Source organism: Tasmannia lanceolata, unplaced genomic scaffold (assembly GCF_043159265.1).
Source record: "Tasmannia lanceolata isolate RefF3 unplaced genomic scaffold, GAP_Taslan_0.1 ptg000007l, whole genome shotgun sequence".
Lineage (NCBI taxonomy): Eukaryota > Viridiplantae > Streptophyta > Magnoliopsida > Canellales > Winteraceae > Tasmannia > Tasmannia lanceolata.
The window spans coordinates 22,110,324-22,132,548 of record NW_027518684.1 but is presented as its reverse complement, the minus strand read 5'-3'; the positions used below and the strand labels follow the sequence as shown (position 1 = coordinate 22,132,548).

General features: G+C 39.8%; 1 protein-coding gene across 2 annotated transcripts; it reads right to left on the bottom strand.

Moving 5' to 3' along the window:
- Positions 1 to 867: 867 nt before the first annotated feature.
- On the bottom strand, positions 868 to 21,560 carry LOC143882280 (uncharacterized). 2 transcript variants are annotated; one of them, XM_077385795.1, is made up of 11 exons: positions 21,361 to 21,546; positions 10,959 to 11,197; positions 10,223 to 10,679; positions 9,996 to 10,132; positions 8,824 to 8,868; positions 8,645 to 8,698; positions 7,309 to 7,413; positions 7,000 to 7,206; positions 6,135 to 6,220; positions 1,678 to 2,663; positions 868 to 1,295 (listed from the first exon to the last, which is right to left on the bottom strand). In XM_077385795.1, exons 3-11 carry the CDS (start codon positions 10,677 to 10,679, stop codon positions 1,159 to 1,161), a joined length of 2,214 nt encoding a protein of 737 aa, XP_077241910.1. In that variant the 5' UTR covers positions 10,959 to 11,197; positions 21,361 to 21,546; the 3' UTR covers positions 868 to 1,158. The 2 variants fall into 2 exon arrangements, with proteins under 2 accessions (XP_077241910.1, XP_077241909.1); XM_077385794.1 differs by lacking the exon at positions 10,959 to 11,197 and having other exon boundaries at positions 21,361 to 21,560.
- Between the last annotated feature and the right edge of the window lie 665 nt (positions 21,561 to 22,225).

Here is a 22,225-nt window from a genome sequence, read left to right as displayed (position 1 = left end):
TATCATTTCCCTCTAGTTGTGGAAAGTAAATTTTCCCCGAGAAACTACTCTCGCTACATCATATGCTATGTTGGCTCATGCAGTCAAACTCTTGGCTTGTATAGATCCTCCCAAATATCTGTTTGAGGAGCTCATGGCAATTGCTTTTCTTTGAGATTTCTTATGAACTCAGAAAGATATCAATGAAAGGTCAAGCACATATCACAGACAGAGACAGAGAGAGAGCAACAGCCATCAAAAGGGTTGAAAAATCTCACCCTAATTTATATTATATTATGCAGTTATCTTATGCTCACTGTGCAGTACTGAATTATACATATTTCATTGGGGACTGATAATCCCTCCCCACCCTCTTCTGACGGATAAAATCCCCCCTTTAACGTTATTCTTTAAGTTTTAAAGGCAAAGAGAAACGTTACAGGGGATGAATTTATCCTCAAGCAGTGAACCATCCTCACAGAAACAGTTTTTTTTTTTTTTTTTTTTTTTTTTGGGGGGGGGGGGGGGGGGGGGGGCGGGCAGGCCGGGGGGAGGATATCATTTCCCATTTCATTATGATTTCAAACTATGCTTATATCAACCTAAATTTTAACTTGAATATGGACTAAAAATCATAAGTCAGGCCCATTGAATTTCAGATTAGGTTTTGTGTATGATGATCTCAAGCCCTGTTTGTTTTAGATTTTAAGAAACAATTGTGAGTCCAAAACTGATTATTGGACTCAAAATTTAAAACAATCAGTTTCAGAATCACAATCGGTTCTCAAAATCTAAAACAAGCAGCGCCTAAGATGATTAAGATTGCCTGATTATCAACAGGTGGGATTACAGTAAATCATGATTGATCCTTCACTTGAAGTCCCTCCCTGAGGCAGAAAGCAAGCTAGTAATTAACACTAGAAGACAATTATTACAAATAAAATTTACACAACAAAACAATATCTACTAATCTGACATCAGACTCAACAAAAAACTCACTAGATGCGGAAGGCATCTTCAAACATTTTGCTGCAAAAGTTCCATTTTTTTTTCTTTTTTTTTGGACTTATCTTGATACAGAAGACCTCTGCTAAAACTGGAACCTCTGCTAAGAATTATATGGGAGTGGAACTTCATCTGGTATAACAAAGTCCTATCAACTCTTATCTTTTTTACCTCTTAAGAATTGTCTCTATTCTTGGGAATGTACTTTAGCCTACAAACTTTTTCAGCCTTGGTTCTGAATTTGGGCTTGTTAGAACGTTCGGAGGTTAAAACCAATGTCACATGGTCCTCGGCAATAGCCTCCTTCCATCCTGCATGAAATATCAAGAGTTTTACCCAATTTGCCCAAGGGAGAGAAAAAAATATCAGAGAAATAAAGACTTAGGCCATGTCTGGCAGCCAGGAATTTTTTTTTTTCAATGATAAATTAGTGTCTCCAAGTGGTGAGAGGGGTGGGGATTGAGACAAGGGTGAGAAGTGGCTAAAAATCAGGAAAAAGTCGATCATATTTTGAGTAGAGTTTTTTGTTTGCTGATTTTTTGCCACTTCTCACCACTTGGAGACACTAATTTCCTGATTTTTTTCCCGATTTTTAGCCACTTCACTTGCCCTGCCCCTCTCTCACCACTTGGAGACACTAGTTTATCATGAAAAAAAAATTCATGGTAGCCAAACGTGCCCCTAATTTCTTACGCTGTGCGAGAAATGCCTCTGCAACACGGCTTGAGAACAATGGAAGACCCATTGGCTCCGCATCTTCAGAAGCTTTACCAGAAACTTCAGTGAACTCAGCTTCTCTTTTATTGCTTTCAATTGACACTGACCCACCAACTTCATGCCGCCCCACTGGTCTCCAGTACTTTACTAATGACCTGTTTGAACCATTCTGACCACCATCTGGCTTGATTGGCTTCTCTTGGAAATTAACCCCCTTTGAGGATTGATGGTCAGAAGCTAAAGTATCAACTTGGTGATGACCATTACAATCTCCAACGGAAACACTAATTGAACCAATCAAGAGCTGACAGTTTTGATCGGGTTGGTCTCCTCTGGGATCTCTTTGCACTCCACCACTCAAACTTTTACCTTCATTTTCGAGCTTGGTTTTCTGGGTCCAGACCTTGTGACCATTGGCTAAAGAAACCGCCCTTTGATCCCCCCTGTGGTTGCCATATTTCTGCATTGGTTCTGACTTGGACACGGGAACCTGACCCAAATGAAAGCCATTTGGTCTGTTCTTCAATGCTTTCTGAAGCAAACCTGGGCCACTTCCCTGCAGCTCTCGCGCTTTGGAGTCTGAACCCTGACAATTAGGCATGTCAGCATTTCCACAAGCCATTTCCAAGTCAGCGTCACCAGGTCCCACTTGGTAAATGTTTTCCAAGTCAGCGTCACCAGGTCCCACTTGGTATATGTTTTTCTCTACTTCCATATTAGCATCCAAAGACTGGATAGGCTCCAGAAACAGTTGTACAGAACCTGAGGATGGTTCAGGAGGGTTTGAATCGGAATCAGAGGTAGACTGTGCGCTGGACATTTCCTCTGAAAAAGATATACCCATGACGGTATCTGGTGAACCTTCTTTAAAATCCATCTTGCTTCTATTGATTTGCATCTTAGTTTTCTGCTCTTTTTGCCTCAGCTTCTTCAATCGTCTTTTCTCCAGAAGCTCAACTTTCCTGAGAGAGAGATTCAAGGAAATTAGTTTTCATGCATCAAGAATATCCCAGCATGAATGAAGGCAGCTAGCACGATCTCACGAAGTTCTAGAGACTGAACAGCACTAGGATCCACCCAAAAACCCAAAGCCGATACACTATTTTAGCTAGTGGGCTATATGTGTGAAACTAAGGATCTAAAGTGCCAACAACTCACAACATTCCAAAGTGAGAAGAACACCCACAGATCCACAATTCATAGAACATACATATAAAAAATAAAAACACATGTTAGCATATTGATAGAATTCATATGCCCCAGAATCTACACAGTGACATGAATTAACCAGACTTCTTTGACTATGACAAATACACTTGATATTGTTCAAAACCAATATGCAGTGTATTTTGCAGACTTATCATAACAAGAACATATCAATTACTAACTGAATTAAGAAGCAGGATCTTGCTGGTCAATCCCAAGCAAGCAGAAAAAAAAAAGGGATCAATGGTTAGATCACCGTAAGTCGAGTTGGAACAAGTGGTGGCATTAAGTACGTCATAGGTGAAGCATGGTATTATTTTTCAAAAAACTAGGGTTTAACTTTTCCTTTTATGTCAAGAGACCAAAATATACGGAGTGTAAATTAAATTTTATGTAAAACAAGGATTTTATCTTCCATATCAGAAGTCTCTTTATCAATATTGGAAACAAACGGAAAATACTTTGGCAAGTCTATGTCCTAGCTACAATATGGGTTTTGTGGAAAGAAAGAAACTCGATAATTTTCAAGGGATTAAGAAAGGGAGCCCAGTTCCTATTTAATAAGGTGATAGCCATTACCATCTCACGGGTGAAAATTTTTCCTTGCTTCATATTTATCTCTACTTATGATTTATGGCATGGTTGGAAAGAGACCTGCAACGGATCTAGTAGTCTACCAAAGGTAGTCCAAAATTGGATGCCTCCTGCCCAAGGGTTCCTGAAACTTAATTTCGATAGATCTAGAATGGGAAATCCTGGTCTATCTCGCATTGGAGGTATCTTAAGGGATAAACATGGTGCAGTAAAATGGCCGTTCTCAGGCCCGGTTGCTGTGGCAGATGCAAATGAAGCGGAAGTTCAAGCCATACACCAAGGAATTAAGTTGCTTGAGAATGAAGACTTGAACAAGGTTGTGATTGAAGGTGATTCGCTAAATGTTATCAGGTGGCTTAAAGGCTCACAACCCGTACCTTGGAGATTTGTCCCATTTTCTGATGACATTCAAGACAGGATTGGGGTGTTGTCTATGTCCTTTTCCCACAATAGATGTTCAGCTAACGGCGAGGAGGACATATTAGATAGAGAGGGAGTCTTTAAGGATAATTTGAAACTCTATGATTTTCTTCCTCCCTGAGTGATCCTCAGTATTGTATCTCCTCTTTTCTCCATGCTTTTCATGCTTATTGTGATATTGTATTGTTGGGACCTCCTCAGTCTCGCTTTCCTATCAATAGAATCATCTACACCATTAAAAAAATGACATTGGAAACCCATTTTCAATTCTCTCATTCGCTGTTATGATTCCCATGATTCCCAACAAACTGCCGTCGTCCAATTAAAACAAAGAGAGGGATGACAATATCAGAACATGGAAGTGTGAATTCAGCTCCTCGTATAAATATCTTTACGCTCAAAATAGTCTTTCTTTTTAACTTCCACAAAACAACATAAAAGCAAAAAGTGGATGAAACTGCCCGCAAAGTTGGCTTTATATAATTATATATAGTATAAATGTAGGGAAATGTTATCAGCACTACTGTATTTTGATGAGGGCAGTCCTCACTTCATTAAAAGTACGGTATGGCCCGCACCATAGGATGATCCAAACCGTCCATTAGATGGGCCACAGCCTAAATAGGGTGTGCCCCAAAAATGATTTCCATAGGTTAATCCTAACCCTCCGATCTATAGAGGGTTAGGATCAACACTCTAACATTCAGATCGGAGGGTTAGGATCAACCTATGGAAATGATTTTTGGGGCACAACCTATTTAGGCTGTGGCCCATGTAATGGACGGCTTGGATCATCCTATGGTGCGGGCCATACCGTACTTTTAATAAAGTGAGGAGTGCCCTCATCAAAATACAGTAGTGCTGATAATATTTCTCCCTAAATGTATCCATCAAGACAACACAACTGAAAAAAACAAACAAAAACACAGCAAGAAAAAGAATCCATAGATAAGAAAATCAAAACCAATCCATTTCAAAAAAAAAAAAAAAAATTCAGAACTAGTGTATCACAGTGCATACTAACATTTATATAATATAAACATGGTTATTGTGAAGGTGGATGAACTTAAAGCTCAAAAAGGTCATAATGCAAAAATCCATGACTTCAGGATGAAAAGATATTGGGATTTTCAAGAGCAGAGTTTTGTCTTGTAAGGAACCTGATAGCCGAGCAGTCAGTCAAGCCTGAAGCATAAATTATAGCTACATTTGTTGGAATGGTAGCTGTAAACCAAATAATCCCAGAATCTTTCCTTATCTCTGTTTGGTTGCTCGGGTGTGGCTTGGAGAGTAGCGGAATAAGAAGTCCAAAGGGAGTAGACAAGCATGAAAGATGTCTAGAATTTCCACTCGGAGAATAATGGAAGAGTGGTAAGTAGTGTTTGGTTGTGCGGCAATCCTCTCGGAGAGTAGCGGAAAACTAGGGGTGTCATTACCAAATATAAAGTTAAGTAGAGAGAGATAGGGAAGAGAGAAAGAGAATATGACAAGACCTTTTCCACACTTCTTCTTCCCAAAAAACATCATTTTCGTACAATTTGGTTGGAAGATGAGAGGAGGGAACATTAGTGCCACATGAGCGCCACGTAGGAAAAAAAAAGCAATGATGGTGTCCCAAATATGTCTGGAGTCAAATGGAGTTTCAATGCAATATTGGCAACCAAACATAGAATCAGCATTCATTGAAAGTTCATTGGCATTTGAAATTCCAATAAATGCCGAGCGTTTGAGCAACCAAACAGGGCCTTAAGTCGCTCTGGAGGCGACAGATCACACGGCTCATCCCCAATTAAAGAGCAAGGAGTCATCAAGGACAACTCTAAATCACTGTTCACACTGATGGTTTCTAAGAAAAAGTTTAGTTCTTTTCACGTCATTGGACAGAACAAGCAAGCCGCCATTTAGAATCCTAAAACTATTTTACTTATACAGAGAGGGGAGCTCTTAGAATGGAAGTTCAAAGAAAAAACTTTCCCAGCCTGGATGCATGTTCCAGCCAATAACCTCAAATAATCACAAAATTTCAACAAATTTCCAGCGACTAAAATCCACGATTTCATTCTCATTCCTTTAAGCTAGGAGTATGTTGGCTCTGAAACTGTAGTCAAAAAGGCCAAAATAAAGTGGACCAGTCTTTAGTAGAGCAGTCACCGTTCAAAAAAAAAAAAAAGTGGAGCAGTCACAATCTACTCTAGTCTGACAACTAAAAATACCTTTTCTGAGCAGCTTCCTCTTCCTCCACAAGCAATTCCTGGCACCTTAGAGCTTCGGCATCCTTATCGGCAACCCATGCTTTAACCTACAACCAAACCATGATCAGGACAACAAAGATAGAAATTTGGTACAAATATGTGGGTTCAAACTAGAGTTGCAACTTGGGTGGGGTAAATCAACCCGACCCGAGTTGCAACTCCGATTTTTGTGCCTTTCACTTTCATTGAGACGATCATCTGAATTAACCATTACCCATCAATGCAACAACACTAATTTCCTGGGTCCTAGAGATTCTTAGCGCAAGCAGATTTAATACCGAAGATTAAGCATACTTTTAATGTGGGAATCGTACATATACACACACACGCCTCTATGAGTTTCGATTCTTTTTTATAAAATCTGGGAGTTCTTTGGAGAAAAAACCCTTTAACAAGATGTGTTCCAAATATATATTAGTTCAACCATTGGATTGGAATAGATCATGCACCATAAATTTAAACATTGGAACATAAATTATGGTACATGTATTGAGAATGTAGAAAAACTCGGTCTGACCCGACCTGACCCGAGAAACTATCTTGCGTAGGGTCGGGTTTAGGAATCTTGGGCTTTTTTCTAAAAGAACCAACCCGACACGACCCGAGATAGTTTCTTGGGTAGGGTAGGGTTCTAGAAAACCCGACCCGCCTGACCCAAGATAGTTTCTCAAGTGGGGTAGGGTTCTGGAAACCCGACCCACCCGTCCTGAGTTGCAACCCTAGTTCAAAACATAATTACAAAATGATGAAAGCAGCAACATCAAATTTGACCATGAATTAGAATTTGAAGATCTCCAATAATATAAGAAAGCCAAAGAAACTATACCAGTCTCTGTTCCACCAGAAAACTAGTGCAAGCAACTAGATTTTTCGTCTCCAAACCAATCTTCCCTGCTTCTCCATCAAAAACAAACTTCTGCATTGATATAGCAGTGCCACCACACAAGAAGGTCTTCTCACTGGCATTGTCAAGTATACTGAATAAATCCTGGGAGGATACTGGAAACCTGGAAGGGTTAGCTTGCACAACATCCTACACAAAGAATGTAAGAAGTAAGACCCTGAGGCAGACATCTAAGGTTTGCAATTGGGAATAAAAAGTTAGATGAAGGGAAATATAAAAGCACAGCCTCACCAAAAGAGCTGTGCCTGCCTTTACATAAGCTGGTGGCAGAGAAGAAAATCCTGGTTTTCGGACAAATGATGCCAATGCCCTTATAATTGAAGACCCATCCACCTCCTAAAATGAATTATTTGTAAGAAACAGATTCAAAAAATACAATGCAATCTGGGAAATATGATTTTCATTCTGAAATTTATGGCTGAAATAAGAGATGAATTGCAAGTGGTTTCAAATAATATTTCCAATCCTTTCCTATCAAAAAATAATAATATTTCCAACAGATTCACCGATGAGAAATATAGAGGGAGAAGAACTTTTTAAGAAAATAAAGGGCAACTAAGAAAATTTTATAGAGAATATGAAAGCACATAAACTTGGATTGCATACTTATGTCACTCTACAAAGTGGAGTGGGATTGTATGGCTATGTGCTCTTCTTAAGAACCTTGGAATTCCGCCCCACTCATCTTTGTTGTAAAAAAAAGTAAAATACCACTGCTATTTAAATTGCTTCTAATCTATCTGTCATAAAAATCACAAATCACATTGAATCTAATTCATCAAATCAGAGATAAATTCACTATTAACATCACTTTTGAAAGAACATTTCTTTGACGAATCGCATTGTTCCCTAAAGATATGACACATTACAAGTTTCCTAGGCAAATCAGAATCCCCTCTGCAACCTCCATGCATATAGTTGAGTTTAGTGTGGATGTGTATTTCTGGAGCACTTCCATCATATTCTTTAGTACGACCGTATTTATCCATTTCCCCTATGAAGAATTTTTTGCCCATTTCACCTTTCATTTACATGCTATACAAGAGCAAATAAGCACGTGCTAACTTATTGAGAACTTCTCCAAGATTGGGCTTCTCTTTTCCGATTTTCACACAAGACATGAATCCTTTGAGCCAGCCAAATTGCTCATGTCTTGTACATGTATTGGTTTGGTGATCCGTCATTCAGAGGGAGGATAATTGGTAGTTTTGTTGGATGTGGTATTTTCATCAGATTCATGACTGACTTGTTAGGAGTGCCATTCAAGAAATCAATCCACAATTCAAGTTTTCTCTTAGGCCATGTTCGTTTGAGATTATGGCAACCGATTGTGGGCCCCAAACCGATTACTGGACTCAAAATTAAACGTAATTTTGAGTCCAATATTCGGTTTGGGTCTCACAATCGGTCGCCACAATCTCAAGCGAACAGGGCATTAGCAATAATATATTGCCAATCAACTATAAGATAACTGATATCATCGAGTGTATGCTTGAGGATTTATGCCAAATCAATTGATCACTAAAATGCGGTACATATAGACATGAAAACATTGGATTGTCATCACCTCTAGTGTCACGTTCTTGAATGATAGAATTTCCTTTGCTTCATCCAAAGATAGCTGAAATACAAAACATAATAACCACAGTACAGTAACCAAAGAAATGAACCAGTTACTAATCCTGAGAAGAGAAAAAGGAACAATGTATCCAGAACAAAAAAGATAAAAACAAAACAAAAAATTACCTTATCCCAGAATGCACCCAAGAACTCCCTGTTCTTAGGAGAATCCTACAAAATGAAAATATAGCATTAGCAAACTAAATGTCAAGGTGATAGCAAGAACAAGGAAATCACAAACTTCTCATGAAATCACGAAATAACCAGATTCTGATTAAATGTTGGGAGTGCTTGATTTTGACTATCAAAGGCGCTAAAACGCCTAAATTTTCTGAAATGCCCAAGATTAAATGTTGGGAGTGCTTGATTTTGACTATCAAAGGCGTAAAATGCCTAAATTTTCAGAAATGCCCAAAATTTAAAAAAAATATAGGGAAGTGGTACCCACACAACCGTGTATTGATTCTAACACTAAACACTTTATTGATGTGCTGTTTGGCAGATTTTTGGGAACTGTAACAAATTTTAACTAAAAAATTAAAAAATAAAATGAAGAGAAGAGTGTCAGTATCAAAAGTAGTTTCGATGTCATTTCCCGTAAAAAGAGACAACAAAAATACAAGTATTTGACGCAATTCCATGTACATATGCACACATTAATAGTTCAAATTTGCTAATGAATAAACACTTAGGCTCAAGATTATACATGTAATATAAAAGTCCCCATTCATTTTAGTAATCCACTTCTGCTATGATAATAGAAAATGCTAGTAACTTTTGACTGGCCATAGTTAAAAAAACCAATGAGAAAGCATATTAAACTGAATTGATAGTGGCACCAAAATTTTGAAATCAGTTGCTGCATGCAATCTCAAAAGGGAAATGATTTGAGGATGCCCAAAGGATAGACGGGAGGCCCGGGCCCCCCACTCCATGTGAGCCAAGCAACTGTGTCCCTGTTGGCTCGCTTTGGCAGGGTGTCTTCTTTTCATGTGGTCTGGCCCACGTGCAGGGCATGCAGGGAGTGGCAGTCCTGGCTCTGCCATCCTCCTCGGGCATCCTGCTTACACTCCTTATCTTGAAATACTGACTCTGACAATTAAGGCAAATATAACAATAATAATACAAAGAATAATACCAACAATAATCTCATCATTCAATGAAAAATCATGTAGTCGATTTGTTTTGCCAAACACTAAAAGCTTACAAAAAAAGCAGGCATCCCTTTAACAATACTGCACGCTGAAAAAATGACATGCAATTAACAAAAAATACCAACAAAGCCACAAAAAAAAAACCTTATCAATGTTCAAAGATCGCCTATGCACACGTATATGCCGTCGGTAGTTAATGGGAGAACAAAATTCTCTGGAACACTTATCACACTTCTGCATCTGCACCTTGGAAGGAGCCAACAAGGGCCATCCAGAGAGATCTGCGACATGGAAATGGCAGTCAGTATAATCAACACCAAAACCTATGGGTAACTAAAACACAAAATACCTCTGTATGACACTTCACATACATTTTTCAGGCTCACCATTGGCCTTCGCTGCGGCCTGAGCGAAGGCCACAACAGCCTCAGGAATTTTGAGAGTTTGCATGTGCTCAGAGGTGCTCCTTGTTCTCTTTACAGGTACTCCACTACCCTTTATAGAGTGATCAACACCGTTCATTTCAGATGCAAGTCCACTCATACCATTGTAAGGCTCTTGAGGGAGTTCCTTCACTTCTAGTGAGTTATCAACCTTCAGACCTTTAGAAAGCTTGTTAGTTCCCTGTTGGTCTAAAGCATGGAGCAATTGGATCCACTGTACTGGGCTTTCTCCAGCTCTTGAGAAAGAAAGAAAAGGGTCTTTTCCTATTGCATGTCTGATGAAATTGTCGATGGAGTCATGCCCTTCCTTCTCTGGCTTGCCAGCCTTCTGCTCGGGCTTCATTGCATCAGGAATGGTACAGGCTCTTAGTTTTGCTACTGACATCTACAAAATAACCAAAAAATATATATGCCATCACAATAAAAACATGCTTGAGAAATAAAATTACAACACAGTGGCCAAACCCTGATGACTGATTTTTGAAAGAAGTCATTAGCCATTACATAATATCATCATTTTCATTTTCATGTAAATTTTATAATAAAGACAACATATTATTTGAGTATTGACAGAAATACAGCCTTTTCACAAGAGTAATTGGGGTAGTTAGAATTATATATAATGGTCAGGACTTCTTTTAGTTGGTATGCTGGGATTACCCACCAATTCAAGGTTAAGCGCAGAGAAGCTTCAATTGAAATATGCCAATAGAGCAAACTAACATATTCCTTCCCTGGTAGACAAATAGGATTAATTTTCAATCAGTCCTTTATCAGCTACAACAAGTGAGGAAAGGATTGTGGACACGGATTCATCTACGAGGAGAAGGATTTGTGGACACGGATTCGTATGTCGAGTGTCGACACGGATACGGAGTGTCCGACATGGCAACCCCTAGAAATCTACATATAAAATTATTGATTACTAATCATAATTTGCAAGAAAATAAATATAGTATTCATTTAATATACTAATAAATCTTAGGATTAACAGGTTAAGCAACTATAAGTCTCAAAAAACATACGATAATCAAATAACAGTGAATTTATCAATCTAATCTTAGTTATTTTCAGTCTATAATATGCATCGAGAAAGAGACACCAATACGATACAATGAATATAATATTAGAATAGCGTTTGTTTAGTGTTTTAGGTTTAGGGGGGAGAGGATAACAACAAAAACTAGGTAAAAAAGGGTTAATAATAAATAAAAGTTAATGATAAAAAAAGAGAAGATAAACACAAAATGCGATAAAAAACAGTATTTCACTTGACATGGTACAATAACATCCCGAAACGCCCACATTAAATCTGACAGCTCTAGCAGTTCGTTGACAAATTTCGAAAGGAGTATCAATATGTGTGTTGGTGTTGACACGCGTGTCTGCAGAACATTCAAAGTGTCGTAAAAAAACATAGTGAAAGTGTGAAATTCTCCACCCACAAAATGAATGCCAACGGCCGGACTCAATCCTTCTCCTCGTACTCTGACGAGAAAAACTATGAAAATCAGTCCTTCATCAGCTGCGACAAGCAGGGAACAATGTACCCATCGGAATTTCTAGCTACGGAAAGGACGCGAACATAATTAGATCAGACTTTGCTGCCTGCAACGAGAGTGACAACGATATGTTCCGCATGAGAATGCTAAAACATCCATAGTTCCATACACAAGTAACTCAGTACACTGCTGACTGAGGAGAAAAAACTATAAAATATATAAACATAACAAAGCAGAGATCAAAAACAAAGTTACATGAGGGGTGTAGATACCCAAACTGTTATTGAAGGTCCCATATCCATCTTAGTCAATGACCTGACAATCACATTAGCATCCCAGTAACCATGGCTGAATGAGACATGAAGGGAAGCCCACAGATCATCGATATCTTCCACATCCTCCAACATTTGCTACAACAAGCCCCCAGTTAACGCATCTAATAATGTTTTAACAGAATCCCATACCATTAAATGAGTATTGGAGTATAGAAAGTTACTAATGCCTTCTAGTAATGTGTGTCAACACCTCAGCCACGTTTGAGTCTTTTAAACCAATAGTCCTTCCAAAACATTAGTCAAGATGATAGCATTCTAGATTAACCTACTTGCACCCAACGAGCCCCGGTTACCTACATAAACTTCCACGGACATGTGTCGACTTCGGCTGACATGTGTCGACTTCCATGGGGACAATAATTCGGACCAAATTCCAAGGTTTAATTACTTGTAATGCACTCACATAACCGAAAAAACATCATATATCTAGGACATATTAATGGCATTCCATTAATAAGTTCAGTGAGTTGAAGAGTAAAAGAAATGGCACGATCATAGAAGCACAAAGCAGATGCGGGTGCGGGGAATCGTGAGGGTCTAGAAGAGTCTAAGGTTGGGAGCGCCGTGGGAGCATTAATATAATATTTTCATCATATGCCTTTCAAAATTCAAGTACTTAAAAAATAGTAATTTTTAACTATCTTCATATAAATATCATTCAAAAAAAAAAAAAAAACTATCTTCAGATAAATCTTTCAAAATTTAAGTACATCAAAAGTAGTAATTTTTAACCGTCTTCATTTTCATGCCCTCTTTTCTCAAGCATTCAGAAGATTTGCCTCCGTGCTTGCTCCAATGAAGTACTTTGAACAGTTAAGACTTTCATGCACGTAAGTTGGTGAGGGGGTTACTAATGGAGTAGTAGGAGCGGGTTGGGAGCTCCATGGGAGCGATTTCCATCTCTTCGGGATTGCGCTCCCTGGAAGCTCCTTCCTAAGGAGCGCCGAATCGTGGTTCCGAGTCGAGAGCGGCACCCCAAGGGAAGATTCCTACTTCTAAGGGCACGATCATTTTTTTTTTTAGAAGGTAAATAGATAATATATTAAAAAAACGAGACTGAGAAAGTCCCAAGAGAGATACAAGATAAAAAGTACAAAGATAGACAAAGACAGAGACTCAGGGTGGAAGATAGTCAAACTGTTCCGAACTCTCCCTAAAGACTCCACCTTTGGCTAATTTATTTGCAATCCCATTTGCATATCTCTTCACATGATACGCCTGTAGACAAGTGACTCCAATCAAGTTCTGAATCTCATTAAAGTAAGCCGCAAATCTCCAAGGGGAGGAATACGACCCATTAATCCATCTTATGACATTCTTCGAATCACCTTCAATCTCCACCCTAGTTAGGTCAATGTTAAGAAGTTTTATACCATGATGAATGGCTCGAACCTCTTCCTCATTCGCATCCAAGATCCCAATAGGACCAGAGAAAGCCCAAATCACTCTCCCTTGGCCGTCCCTTAATACTCCTCCAATACCAGATGGTCCGAGATTCCCATACTAAATCCGTCAAATTGAGTTTAAAGAAGCCCTGAGCAGGAGGTTCCCATACTTGATCCACCTTCGGGCTTCCCCTATCTCCATTGCAAATTACCAACCAACCATGCCACAGATCAAATGCTGATACAAAGGCAAAGCTGGGGATGAGTCTCACCCAAGAGATAATAAGCGCAACAACCTTGTTGAAAAGGAAAGAGGGTCTCCTGGAAAAACCTTTGAAGACCTTAGCATTTCTTGTGTTCCATAGAACCCATACTATAGCTAGAAAGGAGGTCCACCATAGAATTTTACCCTTACCTTTCCATGGACACCACTCCTAGTGATCAAACAGTTCTGATAGCTTTGCCGGAAAAACCCATGGTACACCAAATCTAGATACCAATCTATTCCAAATCTCTTATGCGATCTTGCAATGCAGAAGTAAGTGATCCACCGATTCCCCCTCTTCTATGCAAAGAGCACAGTGATCAACGATTATGATATTCCTCTTTCGCAGGAAATCCACCGTCTGAATTCTCTCCATTATAGTCGACCATGCGAAAGCTTGCACCCCCCCGAGAGGCGCTTGGATTCTCCATACCTTGGCTACTTTAGAAGATGCAGCATGAGGCACTAGGTGATGATAGAAGGATTTAACAAAGAAGTCCCCCCAGAGTCCCAGATACAAATTCTTTATCCGAGCCAGAACGTTTGATGTAGATATTTTCCAATGAAGCCATCAACCTTTCCACCAACTCAAGCTCTCTATAAAAAAAATTCCTTCTAAACAACGGCACCCAAACCACCCTGTTCTCTCTGCGAGTAAAACAGTCCTTGACCACTACATCTGTATCTGTTGCAACCGTAAACAAACCCGGAAAAATATCTGACAATGGCTTAGAGTCACACCATACATCCAACCAGAATCTAACACGGTCCCCTTTGTATACCCTGAATCTTATATCTTTATCAAATTTTGACTTTAATTTCATCACATTAACCCCCCCCTCCAACCCCCATAAGAATCTCCATTGGATTTTTTCCAATCTTAGCACCACACTAATGGGACATTTGACCAAAGAAAGTTGGTAGATGGGAATATTAGCTAAAACAGCTTTGATCAGAGTGATTCTACCCCCTTTAGATACAAGATTTCTCTTCCACATGTCTAAGCTCCTCTCTACTCTTTCAACAATATGTTCCCAACTTTCCTTTTTAGGTTTACCCGCTCCAAGGGGAGGCCAAGGTAAGAAGAGGGAAAGGAGTCGACCGAGCAACCCAAAATGCTTGCCAAACCCAAAACCTCTTCCTGGTTCATGTTGATCCCGAACACCTTTGATTTATAAAAGTTTGATCTTTGACCAATAATCGCCTCATAACATCGAAGAGTGGCTTTGAGATTTGCAATTCTCAAGATATCAGGAGAGCTAAATAAAAGTGTATCATCAGCAAACTGGAGATGTGATATTTCCACATTCCTGTCCCCCACGGTAAAGCCTTTGAGCAAACCTCTCTCACCTCCTTTATCCAAACCTCTCTCACCTCCTTTATCCAATAGCCTACTTAGCCTCTCCGCCACTACAACAAAGAGAAAGGGGGACAGGGGATCTCCCTGCCTTAGACCTCTGGAAGATTTAAAGAAACCCTTGGGGGATCCATTAATGAGAATATAGAACCATGGCGAGGAAACACACTTCTTAATCCAGGATCTCCACTTGGAGCCAAAACCCATCCTTCCAAGCAAGTAGTCAAGACAATCTCATTCCTCCCTATCATAAGCTTTTTCCATATCCAGCTTACAGACTATACCCTGATTCCCCATCTTTGAGTGATAATTGATCGTCTCAGTCGCAACGAGGGAACAATCGAGAATCTGTCTCTCCTGAACAAAGACGCACTGGTTAGGGGAGATGATCTTGTGTAATACCCTTTTAATGCTGTCAGCTAGCACTTTGGCAAGAACTTTATATAGACATCCAACCAAGCTAATAGGACAAAATCTTGCACTCTTGTGACTCCCTTGATTTTAGGAATGAGAGCTACGAAAGTGGCTCCCGTCCCTTTCACTCTAAGGGCACGATCATCAACTTTCAAAACACGTGAAATATCTCTATTTAGAATGAACCTTTTTTTTTTTTGAATGGTTGTTTACAATGAACCATACTATTCCATACATGCGCGACACCGCATAGAGGTGGACCAAAAAAGGAAGGCAAAAAGAAGAAACGAAAAAAAAAGAAGAAAAACACATGCTGCCCTCATGGACGGAGGTGGGCAAAAAACTCAAACTTAGTTCTCCACATCGCTACGGGCCAAACATCACGCTCAATATTGGCAGACCAATCTTTCAAAACACGTGAAATATCTCTGTTTAGAATGAACCTTTTTTTTTTTTTAATGGCTGTTTACAATTGACCTTACTATTCCATAGATGCGTGACACCGCACATCACAAGTTTTTTTTTTTGCTAGTAAGAGTTTATTAAGCGAAATAAAAAGTTACATCCCTAGACAGAGGTGGACCAAAAAAGGAAAGCAAAATGAAGAAACAAAAAAAAGAAGAAAAACACATGCTGCCCTCATGGACGGAGGTGGGCAAAAAACTCAAACTTATTTCTCTCCACATCGCTACGGGCAAAACATCAGGCTCAATATTGGCAGACCAATTGATAAGCTTAAAAGACGTCACATTACCCTCAATCGCAAAGAGAATCTCGATCTCATCATTATATCACCATGGAAAAAAATTTCCATCTTTCATCAATATGATGACATTGAGGGAGCCTCCCTCCATAACCAAGGTGTCTAGAAGAGATTGACCAACAGCATGAATGACATGCGGAAAAGGAAGAACTTCTTCCATACAAAAGTTTGTCAAACGACTCAAACCAATAAGCCTAGAGCACGCCCAAGATAACCTAAAAATTTGCCTCGCAAAGAAGCCCCTACATAATAATTTTCAAAAAAAAAAACCCTACATAAGCAGGACCTGGATTTCCCAGAATCGTCAAAATTGAGTTTTACAAACCCTAACGATGGAGGGACCAGCAAGGGGAAGGTCTGGCAGGAAGATGGAGAGTGCTCTCCCGAACCTCGACCCACGAATGACGAGACTCTGAGACCTCGAATCCAAAGCAAGCACTCAAATTCATAGCAAGCCGGTGCCCAATGGACAATGGTGGATCTGTTGCTGAAAATGCCTAACATTCATCCTAGCGCCTTGAATATCCTATGATTCCTTTCCATCTATAAGACAGTGGGAAGATTCAAAGTACACAACTTTTACCTCTTATAGACCTTGAAGCAAAATTCCAAAACTCAAAAAGATGGGTAAAATGACGAGGCATGACCCAAGATACCCCAAAAAGATCAAAATAAATATCCAAACTTCTCTCGAGAAGCAACAATGGACGAACAAGTGATCGATAGTCAACTTTTCTGAACCACACAAACTACACAGTGAAGAGATAACATTGCACCTATGCCGCAAATGATCAACGATCAGGATTTTGTCAACACACGTTGTCCAACAGAATGCACACACCCTGGGAGGAAGAAAAGGTAGTCAGGCCGGTATGCAGATGAAAAGAACGACGGTTAGTGCATCTACATGAAGGAGTTGATTGAAAACACTCCCCTAACATTCCAACTCCAAATTCTCTTACCATTCCCCATACGAGGAAAGGTTGGAGTTTCCAACCACATCAGAAAGGATGACATAGAGTCAAACTCCCTGTCAAAAAACGGTCTGCGAAATAGCAGTCCACTTCACTCTACTCTTAATTTGCCAAAAACAAGCTCCCACACTAGCCTCCCTATCAATTGCTACCTTAAACAAGTCTGGGAAATCAAACCTCAGCAATATGTTCCCATACCAAAGGTCCTCCCAAAAACACACATGCATGCTCAACCGAACCTGAAATCTGATGTTGGCTATGAAGAGTCCCAACTGATGCAAGATATCTCTCCAAAAGGAACTCCATACCTTATCGAATCACCGCCCTCCAAAGATAACTCTTGTTCCTCCCTGAACCACCAAAGCAACTTAGCCAAGAAAGTTTTATTCATATCCCTCAGACTACGAATACCCAAGCCTCCCTCCACTCTCGGTTTGCATACCAACTTCCAACTGACAATGTGATATTTTTTTCTCTCTTTCTTCTCATTCCAGGAAAATATCTCCTCGAGCTGCTCAATACATTGAATAAGACTAATCGGACATCAAATAAGAGAGAAAGTAGAGTGGTAGATTTGATAGAACCACCTTGATGAGTGACATCCCAAAGGATACGACATAACGTGCTTTTCTTCCATGAAGAAAACTTCTTTACTGCTCTCCATCACTGGATCCCAGAGACCTTTGGGCGACCAAAAAAATGCACAATGGAAGCTCCAAGTAAGAATTGCGCAATGAGCCAACCCGACAACCTGAAATTCCAACCATTTTGTTGACTATGATTTACTCGACTATCTTGCCTGTCACACAAAAAAATCGAAAAGTTGATTCATTGCATGAAAATAGCCTCATAACACCACATAAGAGCCTTGAGACGCATCACTTTACTTTCGTCCATACAACTGAAAAAGCAAAGTATCATCTGCATACTGTAAATTAGTGATCTCACTGCCCAGGTAACCCCTCGGAAGCATACAATCAAACCAAGTCACTTAGCCATTTCTATCATACAAATCATCTCAACAACAATGGAAAACGAGAGAGAGAGACAGAGAGAGAAAGAGAGTCTCTTTATCTCAAGCCCTAACACTCCTGAAGAATCTTTTGGGGAATCCATTCACATGAATGGAATGGCAAGCTGGAGAACCTCAGGCCACATTCTCAAATTTGAAAGAGATAATATTCTCAATGCGTTTAGTTTCAAAAAGATCGAGCATAATCCAACATCAAGGAAAGGCTTCCAAATTGCCTCATGAAAATGGAATTCTCAAGTTCCAAAAACGAAGAAGGTAAGCGGTCATCCTACTGGTTGTTTGCCAAGGTGAATATTGAAACTAAGAGGAAAACAAAAAAAAGATCATTCTAACCAACAAATGAAAACAAACTCCGAATATTGGAGCAAAACCAAATACCTAATTGCCCCTTCATTTTCATAGCAAAACTCAACTTGGGCCTCGTTGACCAATCTCATCTACAAAGATAACCTGACTACCTTCCCTTTTCTTGAAAAGATTATCCCCACCCAATTGTGTGGCCTCATTCAATTGCATGCAGCCTCTCATAACCAATCCACAGGCTTGTTGAGCTTCAATAGGAGAACTAAGAAAACTGTGTTCAGAGCATTAGGAATTTAGGACTGTGATGGGTTCCAAGGGAGTTTTCAGCAAATTGTATTCAGACCATTATGACTGTGTGACAGATTTGGAAATAGAAGGATGCATGTCTGTAATGTGTTTCCTTTAATCTTAGGCAATCAAAGTATGGGGTGATTAAACATACGTTGTTTGTGATTTTTTCATAAAGTTTGAATTGAGACTTAAAGAGGTTAAAAAAAGAACGAAAGAAAAAATTAAAAACTAGCAGTTACATAAGAATAGGACATCTGAAAATCTAAATGCAATCAGGGCGGCCCAGAGAGGCTGTTTCCGTTACTCGAACCAGTGACAACCAGGTCACAATGGAGCAACCTTACCGTTGCGCCAAGGCTCGCCCTCTAAAATCTAAATGGGCAGAGATCAACAAATAACTGTTGAATCGTACCATTTAGAAAAAAATTTGTTAAATCCTCCAAAAAACTGAATATATATATATATAGGAGGATAGAGTTGCTGCGCTCAAGCACAGAAACAGGGTGGGGCCACATTTTGAGTGGGATCCAAAGCATTCATTTGATGGGCCATTTCATGGGTAGGGTGTCCACCAAAAATCAGCTCCATTGGATCACCTTAGGGTGTCCATTTGTAGGGCAAAAATGGACAGATTTGTGTACAAACAGTATCTGTCCATTTTTGGCCCCACAAATGGACACCCATTGGTGATCCAATGGAGCTGATTTTTGGCAGGCCCCCCATCCATGATAGGGCCTTCCAAATGAATGGTTAGGATCACCCCCTTGTTTCTATGCTCGAGCGCTGCACTCGAGCGCAGCAACCCCTCCCTCCCTCCCTCCCTCCCTCTCTCTCTCTCTCTCTCTCTCTCTCTCTCTCTCTCTCTATATATATATATATATATATATATGAGGAAAGTGTCTCTAGTCTCTCCCCTAGATAAGCTTATCTACTCCTCCCTTTAAAAAACACAGTGGGCCCACACTGTTTAGATGATCCAAAGCATTCATTTGATAGGTCCTAACATAGATAGGGTGTGCCCAAAAAATCAGCACCAAAGGGTCATCCTAGAACTTCGTTTTGTGGTGCCTTGTGGTACCCAGAATGGACACATATAAACGTCCACGTTTATATGCGTCCATTTTGGACACGGTGTGCCCCACAAAACGAAGTTCTAGGATGACCCTTTGGTGCTGATGTTTTGGGCACACCCTATCTATGTTAGGACCTATCAAATGAATGCTTTGGATCATCCAAACAGCGTGGGCCCACTGTGTTTTTTTAAAGGGAGGAGTAGATAAGCTTATCTAGGGGAGAGACTAGAGAGACTTTCCTCTCTCTCTCTCTCTCTCTCTCTCTCTCTCTCTCTCTCTCTCTCTCTCTCTCTCTATATATATATATATATATATATGTGTGTGTGTGTGTGTGTGTGTGTGTGTGTGATTTGCCAGCGTCCATCGCAGAAGGCATTTCGCGGATGATCTGTTGAATGTGAGAGCAGCCACCAAGGATCACTTTTCAGCAGATTTTGCCTTCATTCATGAGGTGGCTGCTCTCTCTCTCTCTCTCTCTCTCTCTCTCTCTCTCTCTCTCTCTCTCTCTCTCTCTCTCTCTCTCTCTCTCTCTCTCTCTCACACACACACAGGAATTATATGGTGCCCGAGCATGAAGTCCAGTGTAGGCAGTACCGCCCTTGATATTTGATCCAACAGCCGCCTCTTAAAAAGTGCGCTGCTGTTGGATCAAATATCAAGCGTGGTAACGCCTACATTGGAATACAGACTCGGGCACCGTATAAAATCTCTCTCTCTCTCTCTCTCTCTCTCTCTCTCTCTCTCTCTCTCTCTCTCTCTCTCTCTCTCTCTCTCTCTCTCTCTCTCTCTCTGTGTGTATAAAACTCGCATCATGAACCCAAACCCTAATGCCTGTAAAATACAAGCCCAGATTCCTATGCTATCATATGAATCCAATCCAACAAAACCAACTCCATAGCTCGATAAACATCTCCCCATCCACGCGAATTAAATACCATAGATCTACCAAAATAGATCTTATAGAAACCATGAATCAAGCAAACAATAAACAAAACCAACATAGAAAATCCATTAACCCATGAAATCCAACCTCAAAAAGCAAATCACCAACACTAGGATAAAATAACATAGATGAGAAGCAATAACAAAAAAAACTACGATTCAACTATAATACAACCTCACCCAACTCAATTTTCAAAACAAAAAAAACCCAAAAAAAAAAAAGGAAGGAAAAAGATCCAAATCCGATCAAAACCAATCCAGTTACAAACAGATCAGCAAATAATCAAACAGAAAAGGGTAATTAAAACAGATCTAGGGTAAAGTTTTAGGTATTTGTAACGTGTGATATGAGATCATACATATAAAGATTGATAAAAATGCATAAAAGGAAGAAAATAAAGAGAAAGAGAATAAGGTTAAGACATATACCAGTGGAGATTCTGAGATCGGATAAAAAGAAGAGATTATTTGAATAGAAGATTGAAGATCGGAGGAGGGATTTGAGAGGTAATAGATGGGAGAAATATGGAGAGGAATGAGGAGTGATTGGAGGAAGAAATGGAAATGAAGAAGACGAGAGAGAGAAAAGAGAATCGGAGGGAAATAGAGAGGAATGAAGAGGAAGGGAATGTGAGTATTTAAAGGGGAAAGGGAACTTTTAATGGTGTCAATGGGCCCGGACTATTATCGGACATCCGAATCCGAACTTAAACGGACAGGATCTAAATACAAAGGTTCCAACTTGGGTATGGTTTTACCCTACTCACATCGACCCCGACTGAAAATAACATGGGTCGGGTTTAAAAATCATGGCTCGGGTCGGGTTTCAAGTTGAAAACCCCGACCCAATCTCTATGTCGGGTCGGGTTTAAAGAAAAAACATGAAATGCGACCCAGCTCTTATAAAGGTGTGCTATTATTTTCTTAAATAATATGCCAAATTAATAGAGATTCACCATTTCAAAAATGGAAAGTGATTGTACTCAATCGAGTAGAGAAGCTTATATACTCACTCAGGCAAAAAACAGTAGGGACCACATTGTTTCGATGAACTATCCAAACCATTCATTTGAAAGGCCCTTACATACATAGGGTGTCCACAAAAAATCAGATCTTGTCCACAGGACCTTCCTAACCCATCCTAACCCGTCCACATGATCATCCTAACCCATCCAAATGTGGAGGAAAAATGGCATGTGGATCTGATTTTTTGTGGACACCCTATCTAGATAAGGGCCTTTCAAATGAATGGTTTGGATCACCCAAACAATGTGGGCCACATTGTGTTTTGCCT